The following is a 13,869-nucleotide window of genomic DNA, read 5'->3' on the forward strand; positions in this document are numbered from 1 at the left end:
AACAAAAAATCTGTTCATGTGTTTTGTTCTGTTCTGTTCAATATATTCGGTGTGCAGATTGGCAAAAAGAACGCAGGATTTACATTTTTGTAAACAGAGTCCCGCTTTTGGGCCCAAAAACTGCTTCTGGAATTGGGCTTTCCGACGAAAAGTTAATGACTGCTAGTTTCCCGTTAAGCGTGTAGATCTATCGCATATGTTTTCTTATTTAAAAACCTTCTGATATTTTTAGAAAGAAAACTAACATAAATTCGAGGTATTCTAAAATGTTTTCAAGGTTTTTGGAATTTGCTATATTTTTTTTAATATTTTGTATAGACAAGTATTTCCATTTTGCTTGCCGCCTTGCAGACTGATTCTAGCAGAATAAGCTCACAGTTGCTTACTTCTACGGCATGATAACGAGAGATTTTACGCATTCTCTCAGCACTCAAGTCGGCCAAATGTTTTTAGGATGACCTATCAATACAAAAAAATCGGGCTGCATTTTGTCCACAGCATAAAATAAAATTAATTTTTGTATCTCGATGAGACTTGTTTAATGAGAATGCGGTATCAATCGATGAAGTAGTCGGGACATCATAATCATTCGATATTATTGCAATATTTTCAAAACTTTATCCAGGAATTAGTAATGGTGCGTTGAAATATTCCTCATTGTACTTAAAAACTTATGTTGAGCTTTGTTAATACTTCAAATAATTCTTCTTGAAGAAAAATGCATGTATCCCTTATAATTGAACAATTTTTTTTTCGATTCCACCGGCATGTCCTTCTTTACGACACTGTGTATGCTTTGAAAACTTCATCACATACTTTTCGGATTTTTTCGACGGAGTTTCCTTGCGTATTTTTTCACAAAGAAAACAATTCGCGTTTGTCCATTTCTTTAAAAGTACCCCCAATATTACTTTTTAATAAAAAGGTTTTAAAGCGTCGTTTTCTAACTTACCTGCGATATTTATAACGGTAGTTTTTTTTACAATAGATGGAGGGGACGGTAGAAGAAAGTAATGAAACAAACGTGCTTATAGTATCTGCAGAGCGAAAAAACAGGTAATGGATGACCCTTGAAGCAACGTTTACGGGTCCATGGAACAAAACAAGCTATAATGGGAGTCAATTATAACAGAATTCGAACCCAACTTTTCCCCAGGCCCTGCGGATCGTAGATATTGGTGAACCTTTGGACCACAGCGGGCTGAATAAGGAAAAATACTTACTTTTCAAATGCGTTTTTCTCAGAATAGGAGAAGTCTGGAAAAATGCCATTACATGGATTTTGTAGATCCAGATACGTACTTTTAGACCATTCATTCCGTTTTCGAAAATATGTGCCAACGGAAGTGTGAGACGCCGTGGAAAACTATAATATTTTGTATCGAAAACTTCTATATCTTCCTTCAGGCAATAGATAGCAACTATCTAGAAGTTTTAAAAAATGCATCATTTTATGTTCTAAAAGTCATCCGAACAAAGTTTTCAAATTGGTTTTCAAATAAAAAAGTTAGAGCAGAAAAACTGCTTTTTCAAGATCTACCCTGACTTAATCTATAAAATTCGTTGTATAGTGATACACAGATGAGATACAAATTTGGTTTCTTCAGCAAAGTTTCTGCAAAATAAATTATTTACAACTTTGTTGTAGAAAGCATTGCTCTATATCGCAAGACAAAAAAGTTAAAATTTTTATAACGAGTAAAAGTGGACCACCCTAATGACTAATTATACCAAAAGATAGGTCTTTTTTTCTAAACAAAATCTTCTGAATACATGAAATATGTAGAACCAATGGTTTTCGAGATATTGATTTTTGTCTGGAATTTTGGCTTTTTCGACCATAGTGCGCTATGCTGCACGTTCTCCCGATACTCGTCACTCGACAGTGCCTGCGTCGAGTCGAGTTGCACGACATGATTTACAAAATAGAGCCCATATTCATTCAATTTACTGTCCTTGTAACGCTGATGGCTTTTGAGTAGATGTCGTTTTTTGTGTTAATTTACTATCATGAGAATATTGCAAACTGGGGCCCCTAATCTCAAAGGCCCGGTGGGCCCTTTGGCTCCCAGTCCGCCCCTGGACAATCGTTTGGACTACGACAACCGAAGTTCGATACCCCGGCTGGGGTACGTAACTTCGGTTGTCGTATGCTAACAGGAAAGGGGCACAGTGGCTCCCGCCCACATTAAGATGGTAGCCCCATCAGCGGGATAAGGACCTTAGGTTAACAGCCTACTGTACCAGAACACACAAAAAGTTACCGAAAATGAAAGAAGAAATCTCTACGGATTATTGGCAACGACCTTTAGCATGAAAACACGGACACGAATCGGAACATGGAATATACTGACCCTTGCCCAGCAGGGCAAGCTGGCTCAACTTGCAAGGGAAGCTAGCCGCCTGAAGCTTGAAATCCTGGGGCTGAGCGAGGTCCGCTGGCCGGGTACTGGCGAACACAGGACATCATCCGGGCAAGTCTTGCTCTACTCTGGCATACGAGGTGAAAATGCTACTCGAGAAAGAGGAGTTGGATTCCTACTGAGCCCAGGGGCACATGCGGCCCTGATGAAGTGGGAACCAATAAATGAGCGAATAATCGTTGCCAGATTTAGAACACGGGTTAGGAACCTTACGGCAATCCAGTGCTATGCGCCAACAGATGCTGCCGACCTGCAGGAGAAAGAGAGCTTTTACAGCCAGCTGAACAGCGTGGTTGAGAAAATCCCGAAGGGGGACATCCAAATTCACATGGGCGACTTCAACGCGAAGATTGGCTCAAACAACGCGGACCTTGAACGCGTCATGGGACGCCATGGCCTAGGAGAGATGAGCGAAAACGGGGAGCTGTTTACAGAATTCTGTGGTAATAACGACATGGTCATTGGTGGATCGCTCTTCCCCCATAGACCAGTACATAAAGTCACGTGGGTTTGCCGCGACGGCCGAACAGAAAACCAAATCGACCACATCTGCATCAGCCGGAAATGGAGAAGGAGCCTTCTTGATGTACGCAACAAACGCAGCGCTGACATTGCATCCGACCATCATCTTGTTATCGCTGAGATACGTCAGCGCGTCGCACGTGTCCAACGACGGGAGGAGAAAGTTGGGTGCCGCTACGACGTCCGCTGATTGGAGAATCCTGAGGTGAAAAGGGCCTTTGTTGAACAACTTGAATCTCGAGCCTCGGAGTTGCCACCTGGTGGAACCGTCGAAGAGCAATGGACCGGCATCAAGAACGCCTTCATCACGACCAGTGATGAAACCCTCGGCAAAGCGCGCAGTGGGCGGAGGGAGTGGATTTCGGATGAAACTAGGAGGAAGATCGACGAGCGGAGAGAGGCGAAAGCCGGCATTGAGCGAGCGCGGACCAGATCGACTAAGACAGCTGCCCGTCAACGATACGCCGAACTGGAGAGGGCTGTTAAACGTGCTTGTAGGCGGGACAAGAGAGCCTGGACTAACTCCCTAGCCGAACAAGGAGAAACCGCCGCCGTCAATGGTGATATCCGTTTGTTGTACGATATTTCTCGCCGCCTTAGTGGTGCCAGGATGAATACAAAGATGCCGCTAAAGGACAGAGCTGGTGAGCTATTGACTGACCGTACAGAACAGCTTAAGTGATGGACTGAACATTTTGAACAACTCTTCCGAGTTTCAAATGTCAGAGACCAACAAAACCAGCAGCGTACGACGCCTACAGTTCGTCGAATAAATCGCGTGAACTCGGAGGCGCCATCGCTGGATGAAATTGTAGCAGCCATCAAGAGTATGAAATCCAATAGAGCGCCAGGGATAGATCGTATTTCAGCCGAAATGCTCAAAGCTGACCCATCTTTGTCAGCCCAGATGATGCATCAGCTTTTCAGCAATATTTGGGAAACCGCAACTTTTCCGGTGGACTGGATGCAGGGCATATTGGTCAAAGTCCCTAAGAAAGGAGACCCAACGGAATGCGGTAACTGGCGTGGCATCACGTTGCTCTGTATTACTCTCAAAGTACTCTGTAAGGTAATTCTCAACCGGATCCAGGAGAAGATCGACGCTACTCTCCGGCGGCAGCAAGCTGGATTCCGTGCTGGCCGATCATGTGTAGACCATATCACAACGCTCCGCATTATATTGGAGCAGATCAACGAATTCCAGAACTCTCTTCTGCTCTTCTGTTTCTCATCGTTATGGATGAGATATTAGTTGGAGCAATTGACAGTAAACCAAATCGAGGATTGCCTTGGAATCCTCTAACGATGGAGCAGCTAAATGACCTCGACCTAGCCGACGACATTGTCTTGCTCGCACAACGCCGAAACGATATGCAGAGCAAGTTAGACGACCTCTCCGAGAACTCCCAGGCAGCAGGTCTCACAGTCAATGTAGCGAAAACTAATTCTATGGTAGTGAACACTGACAATTCCACCAACTTCACAGTAGCGGGACAACAAGTTGAGCAGGTAGACGTCTTTCAGTATCTTGGTAGCCAAACAACGCCCGATTCACTGGACTGATATAGCCACACGGATCAGGAAGGCCAGGGGTGCCTTTGCAGGTCTGCGAAACATTTGGCGCTCAAACCAGATCACTCTACGTACGAAAACCCGAATCTTTAATTCAAACGTTAAATCCGTACTGCTGTATGCCTGCGAAACGTGGTGCGTCTCAGCGGAGACAACGCAAAAACTGCAGGTATTCATTAACCGGTGCCTGCGATACATTATTCGTGCCTGGTGGCCTGATAATTGGATATCCAATGAGGAACTCCATCGTCGGTGTCATCAACGGCCGATAGCCACAGAAATTCGTGAGCGTAGGTGGAAGTGGATCGGACACACCTTGAGGAAGGGAGCGAACGAGGTTTGCAGAGCAGCACTCGACTGGAATCCACAAGGACAGCGTAGAAGAGGCAGACCCAGAGGCTCATGGCGACGAAGCTTAGCCAACGACATCCGGGCTGTAGACGAGAACCTGTCCTGGCGACAGGTAAAAGCCATGGCGGGTAACCGTCAGCAGCGGAGATCTCTGATTTCATCCCTTTGCTCTGCCGAACCGGCGGACATGGACACATAAGTAATACCAACTAGATTACATTCAAAATTTGCAAGCGATTTCGAAAACAGTTGGCAGAACAATTAACCCGGGTTAATTAACGGGTAAGATCGTCTGTAGACGGCTTTCGCTTTTGGAGCTCCAGAGCCACACACGAAATTTGTCTTGAATTGACAATATGAGAAATATGTTCAAAACAGAATTCCTGACATGCTAATATTAATATCATAACATTCTGACCGTTCAAAAGTTATCATCTATGCGTTCAAAAGTTATCATCTTTCATAAACAAGAATTCCGAAAAAAATTATGGTGCGAATATTCCCTTTTTTACGTTTGAAGAAAACGGACATCTAAAACAAAATGTTCGATCTCAAATTTATCCTATGAGTAATTTACAAGGTTTTTTTTCAATTTTGTGATATATTTGAACTGAAAAAATATTTGGGCAGAGGTTTAGGCATGAAAAACTAAAAAGAGTAATTGGACTATTTCATACCTAGCGGTCCTCCAGATAAAAATTTTCCCATGAAAATCAACACTCGAGCATCTTTTGAGTATACTTTCATGATAAAGTAATTATTTGCTCGATCGCATCGTTTTTACGATGTTGCCCGTTAGAGGGTTAAAATCAAAGTGACTATATACACGATTAAACATATAGCTCTGATTGGCTCATTTTGTCCGTAATCAATTCTTCTAAAATCCGGCCGAAGAAATTCTGAGCTGCGAAGGGCACGTGGAGCAGCGTTTATGTTAATTTGAGCGAGGATATTTGGAGAGTCCAATTCGCGCAGCAAAACTTTCCTGATGAAGAGTATCCTATCAATATTTTTCCTTTTGGAGAGAGTTTCCATATCGAGTAATTTACAACGGTCTTGATACGGCGGGAGCACTTAAGGGTTTTCCCAGGGAAGGTGTCTCAATGCGTATCGTAAAAGTTTCCTTTGAGCTGCCTCTAGTCTGGAAGACCAAATTCCAGTGTAAGGGCTCCAAACTACAGCAGCTTATATCGAAATATAAGAAAATGCTCGATTGGCCTCCTCAGCCACCAGATCTCAACTCCATTGATCATCTGAGGACAATACTGGATAACAAGATTCCTGTGGAGTCGCGGAGAACTCTAAACGATTTCTAGCATGGTTTCCAAGCAGCACGGGATGCGAATCATCAACAAATGCTGCAAATATCTGTCGAAAGTATACCTAAACAGCTCATGGCAGTTATGGAGAACCATGGAGGGCATACGAAATCCTGGAATACATTATCCACGAGCACTGGTACGCTTGCAATAGTTCATTTCTAATACTATTTACTTTTTTATTTCCTAAGTAAATCTTTGTTGGCTCACACAAAAATGATTAGTACGAAATAAACAAGCAATGGCTGTGAAACGAGACTTTTATTAATTTTTCACATTGCAAAGTTTACACTAAAAATAAACTAGCATATAAACTCGTGAGAATTTTATGAAAGTTTTATGTTCTGTTTACTTTTTTATTTTCAAAACTGTATTATCATGCCACCGGACGCTCAAAAGTGTAAGTAAGCTTATCTACCATATTCAATATAATAAGAAAAATTAGAAAGTGGAATATTCACTAAAATGCAAATATATGGTATAGCATACTGACTCCATAATTTTCGATTAGAGCCATTTGTCCAACCATTTTCGTCCACGCAACTCTTCACCGTAAATCAAGTTGAAACAACAAAGGCGTAGAAGTATCTTTCCTAGATTGTATCATGCAGAGAAAAGTTCAATGCCTAGGGAAGTTAGTTTGTAGCTTCGTTTCAGTAAAAATCAATAACGTAATTATTCAAATGAAAGCACCCTTATGCGGGTGCCGTTGCATATATTTAAAACTGTTTGGTATAAATACTGGTGATATTCTTTATATTTTAAGCCAGTGTCCAACGAAATAAGTTACCGTTCCAGTCGACAGTTGCCGGCAAAATAAATAGTATGAAGTTGTTTCTGTTGCTAATCATTGTCTATGTTACATCGGCAGCCGAAACCCCTGGATTCTTTATAAAATTGTCAAAAAGTGTACCTCGTATCGGACGTCGCGGTGATTTTGAAAATTTCTTCCTAAAGCAGTCTAAAAGTGTTCCTCGCATTGGCAGGCGCAGTGGATTTATGGAAAGTATTATCTGAAAATAAAATTAAACTAATTTAAAACCTTTCCTTGAAACACAGGCCCCGTCACAAGATGCCTCCAGCAATTGGTTTGATCGACTGGTACGGCCTTCTAAACGTCCACTTACCGATAACAGTGAATCGGCGGAGAACAGCCGAACTTACAACAAAGTACGTCCTCTAGATCTACATCACATTATAGACATACTCTCGGACGATCTGTTCTTCGGTTCTGATCTAAAGTTCATTTCATGGGATGTGCTGGACAAGGCACTCGAGGAAGATGCGGATCTGCTGGGTAAACTAAGTGCCTTGGCACGTGATAAGGAAGTTCACCAGTTGAAACAAATGTTGTCCACCGACAAGAACGAACTCGTTCAGTATGTTCCGCTCGAAAGTAGTCCAGGTGATTCTCGCTCCAACAAGGCGTACATTTATCGTACCGATGGAGATGAAAGAAACGTCCAGCTTGGCAAAGAAAATGTAGAGTACCAACAGTGAAAAACTATATACCAGCAAATGACACGATTTGAAATCTTTAACGAGCAGTTTAAGTTAATTATAAATTCATATTTACCTACTATGTGATTTAAGAATCTATAAACACACGGGTTTAACGTTCCTATTTATATCTATTTAAAAGTTTGGCCCTTTAAATAATGTTTGTTACTAAATATTTGTAATACATAAAGTTACTATACATTGGAAGATTAACATTAAAATGAATTGTATGTAACGAAAAGCACTTTTAAAAACCAAAAAATAAGACGAAGTAACAAATATAGCTGATAACTTCTAAAAATGTTTAGAGCCCTTCACAATATTTTCTTTTGTCAAAGAATGAATCATGCCAAGCTGCCTGTGAAACCATATTGGATACCTCGTGATTCGTTGGGTTTAGCGCTTTCGAAACTTTTAATGCCTTCCAATAAAAACTCCAACGCCTTGTACACTATAAATGCTTTACAATTTTTTAATTGAGTCAATAATCAGAATACCCGCAACGGACCAATTATGTAAAATTTAGGAAATATTAATTGAATAACAAAACACACACACAAAAGGGAACGAGTTTAAAGTTTCTTCCAATTTTTTTTTCCAAATCGCCTAAGGATTGGCATGAGAGCGAATATGGCCAAATAACGACAAGCACGGAAAAAGTTACACACGATCCTGAAGACTAAGCAGCCTCCGAAGGGGAACAGAGATCGTGAAGAGTTGAAACAACTTTTTCCGGACTATAATGACACATACTCTATAGGCAAACCAAATCATAGTCCTTAAGTAGGGTTCGAGAGGGGAAACCTGACAAACTAGCATGAGATGGTCGACTGATGGAAGCAATTTTTCGATAAGCACGTCAATGGGGATTTATTGGAAGGAGGCATGGGAGTGTCCACAAATAACGCCTCGGCTCCCAATCTCGAGGAACTCCGTCGAGAAATCGAATTGCAGAAAACTAATAATACAGCCACCGGAATGAACTGAACCTTTCCGGCGGACCTACGAACTACTAGTAAAGACATTTTAATGGATAATTTCCAGGATTTGGAAAAAACACTACCGTAGCAATGGTTTGTCGCATCTACAAAAAGGGCAATCGGCCTAATTGTCATAATTATCTGTTTCCAGCGCGGTTGCTGAAGAGAATGGTTCACAGTGCACTTTCCGCCAGCACACTGACAGATTTTGTTCTATGAGGCAGTAAAGTCGATAATGCATAACTGAGTGCACTAACCCTGCTCTCCTACGATTTAGTTTATCGCTGTCAACAATTAAGGGTAAACGGGGTAACAACGTCAGTGGAGGTGACTCTCAGAATCGCAAATTGTACTCTCATCCTAAAATTTTAGGTGAGGTGATTGTGAGAATAGGTACAGGGAATAGAACAGATTACACTGCGCATTCTTGCGACGTGGCTGGCCCACTGTAGTCTCCCAAGTTTCGCCAGATGTATGATGGAAATCTCTCCAAGTGCCTGCAGCTCGTGATTCATACGCCTGTGCCACTCTCCGCTTGCCGTTTGCACTCCACCAGAAATGGTCATCAACACCTTTCGTTCAAATATCACAAGTGCACATATGCACCGGTCTGATTAGCGTTTTGTGCATCGTCAGCTTTGTGCGGCAGCGTATGCTTCTTGAATGAAGCGTCTTGCGTAGGTAAAAATAGACTCGACTTCCAGCCTGAATGCGCCGTTGAACCTCCTTGTTGTTGAGTCCTCTATTATTGTCGGCGGTGACCAGTACTTACTTACATAATCAGCTCCAGGCCGTGGTTTCCTCTGCTGTACGAAGAAGTCGTCTCCATTCTACTCGGTCTATGGCCGCAATTCGCCAGCCACGTAGTCTACGTAGGGTCCGCAGGTCGCCTTCCACTTGATCGATCCATCTTGCTCGCTGCGCGCCCCGCCGTCTCGTTCCAGTCGGATCGTTATTGAGAACTTTTTTAACCGGGCAGTCGTCCGACATCCTCACGACATGCCCAGCCCATCGCAGGCGACCGATTTTTGCGGTGGCAGCGATGGGTGGTTCCCTAAGCAGCTGATGCAATTCATGGTTCATTCGCCTCCTCCACGTTCCGTCTTCCATCTGCACTCCGCCGTAGATGGTGCGCAACACCTTCCGTTCGAAAACACAAGGGCGCGTTGGTCCTCCACGAGCATAGTCCATGTCTCATGGCCGTAAAGGACTACCGGTCTAATCAGCGTCTTGTAGATTGTTAACTTCGTGCGGTGGCGAATTTTGTTCGATCGCAGCGTCCTACGGAGTCTAAAGTAGGAACGATTTCCTGCCATAATGCGTCTTTGTATATCTCTGCTGGTGTCGTTGTCTGCGGTAACCAGTGAGCCCAGATACACGAACTCTTCTACCACCTCGATTTCATCACCGTCTAAATGCGTCTGGCGGTGACCAGTAATCCCAAATAAATGATCAACCACCTCCAGTTTATCACCATTAATAGTTACAGTATATGGGAGATGATCGATGTTTTCTCTGAAGCCGTTTCCTACCATATATTTGGTTTTCGACCTCGTCCTAATCAGAAAAGTATTGATCGACGTGTATGATACCATACGTTGTATTCTGATCGAAGCGAAATTTCTAATCAGATCCGGCTCCGATCGGCGATTATTGAAGATAGACGACGTAACAAATGCCAGAGCAACTTTGTAACCGATCGTTACAGTATGATTATGGTTATAAATGTTTAAATAAATGCCCACCTTTTTGAATCTAATACTAAACACAAACATATTTCACTAAAACACATACGCCACAGCACCGATGGGTAAGTGGGTAACAGCACAAAACACAATGCGGTCGACAAACCGCCAAATCAATTGACAAACACATTTGGACCGTTCTCAAGAATGTGCCAACGGCACATTTTCGAATCAGGCGAACGAGTGCAGTGGAAGTATAAAATTTTAAAAAGTATTTTTAATTGTGCCAAAGTGCCAAATTCGGAGCGCTTGAAAATTCCAATCCCGAGTATTCAGGACCTTTTTGTATACCTGTTGACAGGGGTGTCCTGCACTCAGTGCACCTATTTTGCTTTTTTAGCTGAACATTTTCGAATTTTGTTTGGCTGAGGACAGCCCTGCCTGTTGAATACCGTTTGGTTTAGTGATCGGCGATCGCGTTCCGGAAGCTTGCGACCAACCAAAGACACCCTGCACTCGTTTCGGCATAGGCAACTTGACGGTTGTCTACGCCTAACCCGTAAAAGACCAGCGATTGGTCCTCTGATCGTCCGCGATCATAAGCGCAAAAGAGGACGCCACCCGCGGGCAGCGGCCCTAACCGTAAAGGAGGACCCCCTTCGCGATCTAGCAAAAGTCGGTATCGCCCGTCGCCAACCAATTTTCGACAACGAAGGAAGCCCCTGAAAGGACCCATCTGGAACGCCTTTCCAGGTCATTCATTCGCCATCCGTATTTTGCCAGTCGGCAGGGAGGACACCGGAGATCAGCGAGCGTTCGCCGGTCATACTCAGCCGCCAATGTCAACACGCAGAAGGAACAGAGAGTACCCAACAAACAATTTTTTTGAATAGTAGCTTGTTCAACCATTGTACAGCTAATTACTGAGTAACAAGCGTTTGACAAGCTGTTATTCAACAAAAATGTTTGTTGGGTAGTGAAGTCTCGTGAACCCCCCATCAACACACTACACGTTACAATAAAGAACATTTAAACAAAGAAGTTGGCCAGTAGCACGCCGACCTTGCGATGAAGTCCAGGTCTCGTACTGCTGAAGTTTGTCGGGGTAGCAACTCACTTGGGAGTTGTTACAACTTGTAGGCAGCGTTGATCAGTGAATGCCGCGATAATTGCAGCAATCGAACCAATCGCCTTTTTCATAGATGAAACAAACCATACCTTTCATCCATTACTGCGGTAGTTGCTCCTTCTCTTAAATCCATGAAGTTTTCCAGTGAAATGCCGTTTCTATTGGTTTTTTGCAGTTTTAGTGAGTTCTTCCGGTAGTCGGTCCATTCCGGTGGCTCTGTTATTCTTCAGCTGGCCAATCTCTCGCCGGATATCTTCGAAATCAAGAACCAACTTGCAGTTATCGTTTGAAAGCACTCATAGGTTAATTTCCATTCCGTCTCCTTCTGTTATATCGCTATTGGGATGTCCATCAAGGAACCACTTCCACCTGTCGACCATCTCGCGCTCTTCTATGAGCAGGTTTTCCTCCTCATACCTTCTCATAGAATTTACGCATCTCCTAAGCCCGGAATAGTTTTTCCAGCTTTACACGATCTGCCCTCTGCCATCCTTCTGAAGCATTTTTCTCCTCTGGATCGTGTTCAACTTATTCGTGCTTGTCGATACATTCGCAAAATCTCCTTCTTGGCAATGCGTAGATAATTTTTCCACGCGCTTTTTTCCCTCTTCATCGCTTGTCGACATTCCCCGTCAAACCAGTAATTTCGTGCACTCGAGACTTCTTCACCTAGCACCGCGATAGCAGCCTCATTAACGACTGCGCGTATCGTGCTCCATCCGTCTTCCAGGGTCGAAGACCTAGCTCCACAGAGGAAGGAAGAACTTCTTCCAGTAGACGTAAGTAGTTCCCGGCAATTCGCAGGATATCTAATTGCCAAACGTTAACCGATGAGGGTGGCTTTGTCGCGAACTATTGGGAGCTTTGCCCAAAGTTAAACGCAGTCTAAAGGAAACACCGCGCTTGAAGCAAATACCGCGCTAGAACTGCTGCCAAAATCTTGTAAACGAACATGTTGTTCACAAAACTGGGTGGCCAAAAATAACTAAAACTTTATGATTTCTGTGTAATTTCTTCCAATAATATCAAAATTGACCCAGCAGCCATAAAAGAGCATTTTATTTTTGAGCAGCGCGGTGGATAACTTTCAATGAAACTCACAATATATATGTACCGTCGATAGTTTTCAGCACACTTGTACTGGTAGGTACTAGGTAATAATGTAGCTTAACCTTTATTGACCCGGAATTCTCTCTAAACTTACAATTTTACTGGTATGTAGCTTAAACTTTATTGACCCGGAATTCTCTCTAAACTTACTGTCTGTAAACCGAACGAACGAACAACTCCCTTTCTACATTGTAACACTTATCTCTCCCCCACCGGGGGATAAACTTTCTGCATTTTCAACCTGAATCTCCCCTTGCTCGTGGCGTTGCCGCATGTATTTATAACAGCTTTTAATTGTTCGTAGTAAGAAGTACTAGAACAGCTGCTGAGAAAAAAAAACAGAGAGTAGAGCGGAACTTAAGTTCTATGAGAGTTTCAGTTGGCACGTTCGACGTACAATGTTTGTTATGTTCCATGTGCAAACGTTTGCGCTTGCCCCTGAAACGGTCTGAGAAATAAACTTTACAAAAACCGCACCGAAAGGTAAAACTTTCGCTGTCGCGGAAGCTTCGGTCAATGTTAACCGTCAATGCTAGCGTTTGTCAATGTTACCCGTACGGGCACGCTTTTGGGCACTGACGTTGCAATAATACGAATCGATATCCGCACTCCGCAGGGAGCGTACATTGGTGATGTTCGAGTAAAACGAGCAATCGATGAGAATATGGTCGATTTATTTCAATTCATTGGTCAGGTAATCTTCAGGTAGCTTTTTGTATACCTTTTCGAGGAAAGAAAGCGCTTCTGCATAGTTATTGCACTGCTGGTTGTTATAATTCGTGTCGGTGTGCAAGCTATGGGGCTCGATCGCCGGTCTATACATCTAGGCATACATATCACATATCAATGTGCAGATACGTTGTATTCCCAGTATTTCTGCAGAATCAGTAGGGTCCATTGTGGCGTGAGCTCCAATTAGTCCCCTCGTCCTTTTGGCTATTGATGCTTCACATAGTTCACAGCATTATACTGCGGCAGATGCAGCAGTTAAGCCGGCCATTTTTACGCGTCAAAAGCCCTCCAGAATAGATATCCCAATTCTTCTCAACAGAACATAAGTCTGTTGCTACTCTCGTTAATCATCTTCAATTCATCACACGATCCTGAATTCTGGCAAACACTACAAAGCCCGTTTCCGATTTGTTAGAGACTCTATCGCTCTGGTAAAATTGTGCCTTACCACTAATATTCTTCCACACCTTCTTGCCTTTGTAAGTGCAACAAATCTCCTGTAGCACCACGATGAAAGGATCGTACAGCACCCTGTTACCCATTCTT

General features: G+C 43.1%; 1 protein-coding gene across 1 annotated transcript; it reads left to right on the forward strand.

Annotated features, from left to right (window-relative positions):
- Window positions 1-7,012: 7,012 nt before the first annotated feature.
- On the forward strand, window positions 7,013-7,687 carry LOC128737685 (uncharacterized). The gene is given in 1 exon segment (XM_053832380.1): window positions 7,013-7,687. A coding segment is annotated over 1 exon segment (675 nt).
- The last annotated feature ends 6,182 nt before the right edge of the window (window positions 7,688-13,869 follow it).

Source organism: Sabethes cyaneus, chromosome 2 (genome assembly GCF_943734655.1).
Source record: "Sabethes cyaneus chromosome 2, idSabCyanKW18_F2, whole genome shotgun sequence".
NCBI classification, from domain to species: domain Eukaryota; kingdom Metazoa; phylum Arthropoda; class Insecta; order Diptera; family Culicidae; genus Sabethes; species Sabethes cyaneus.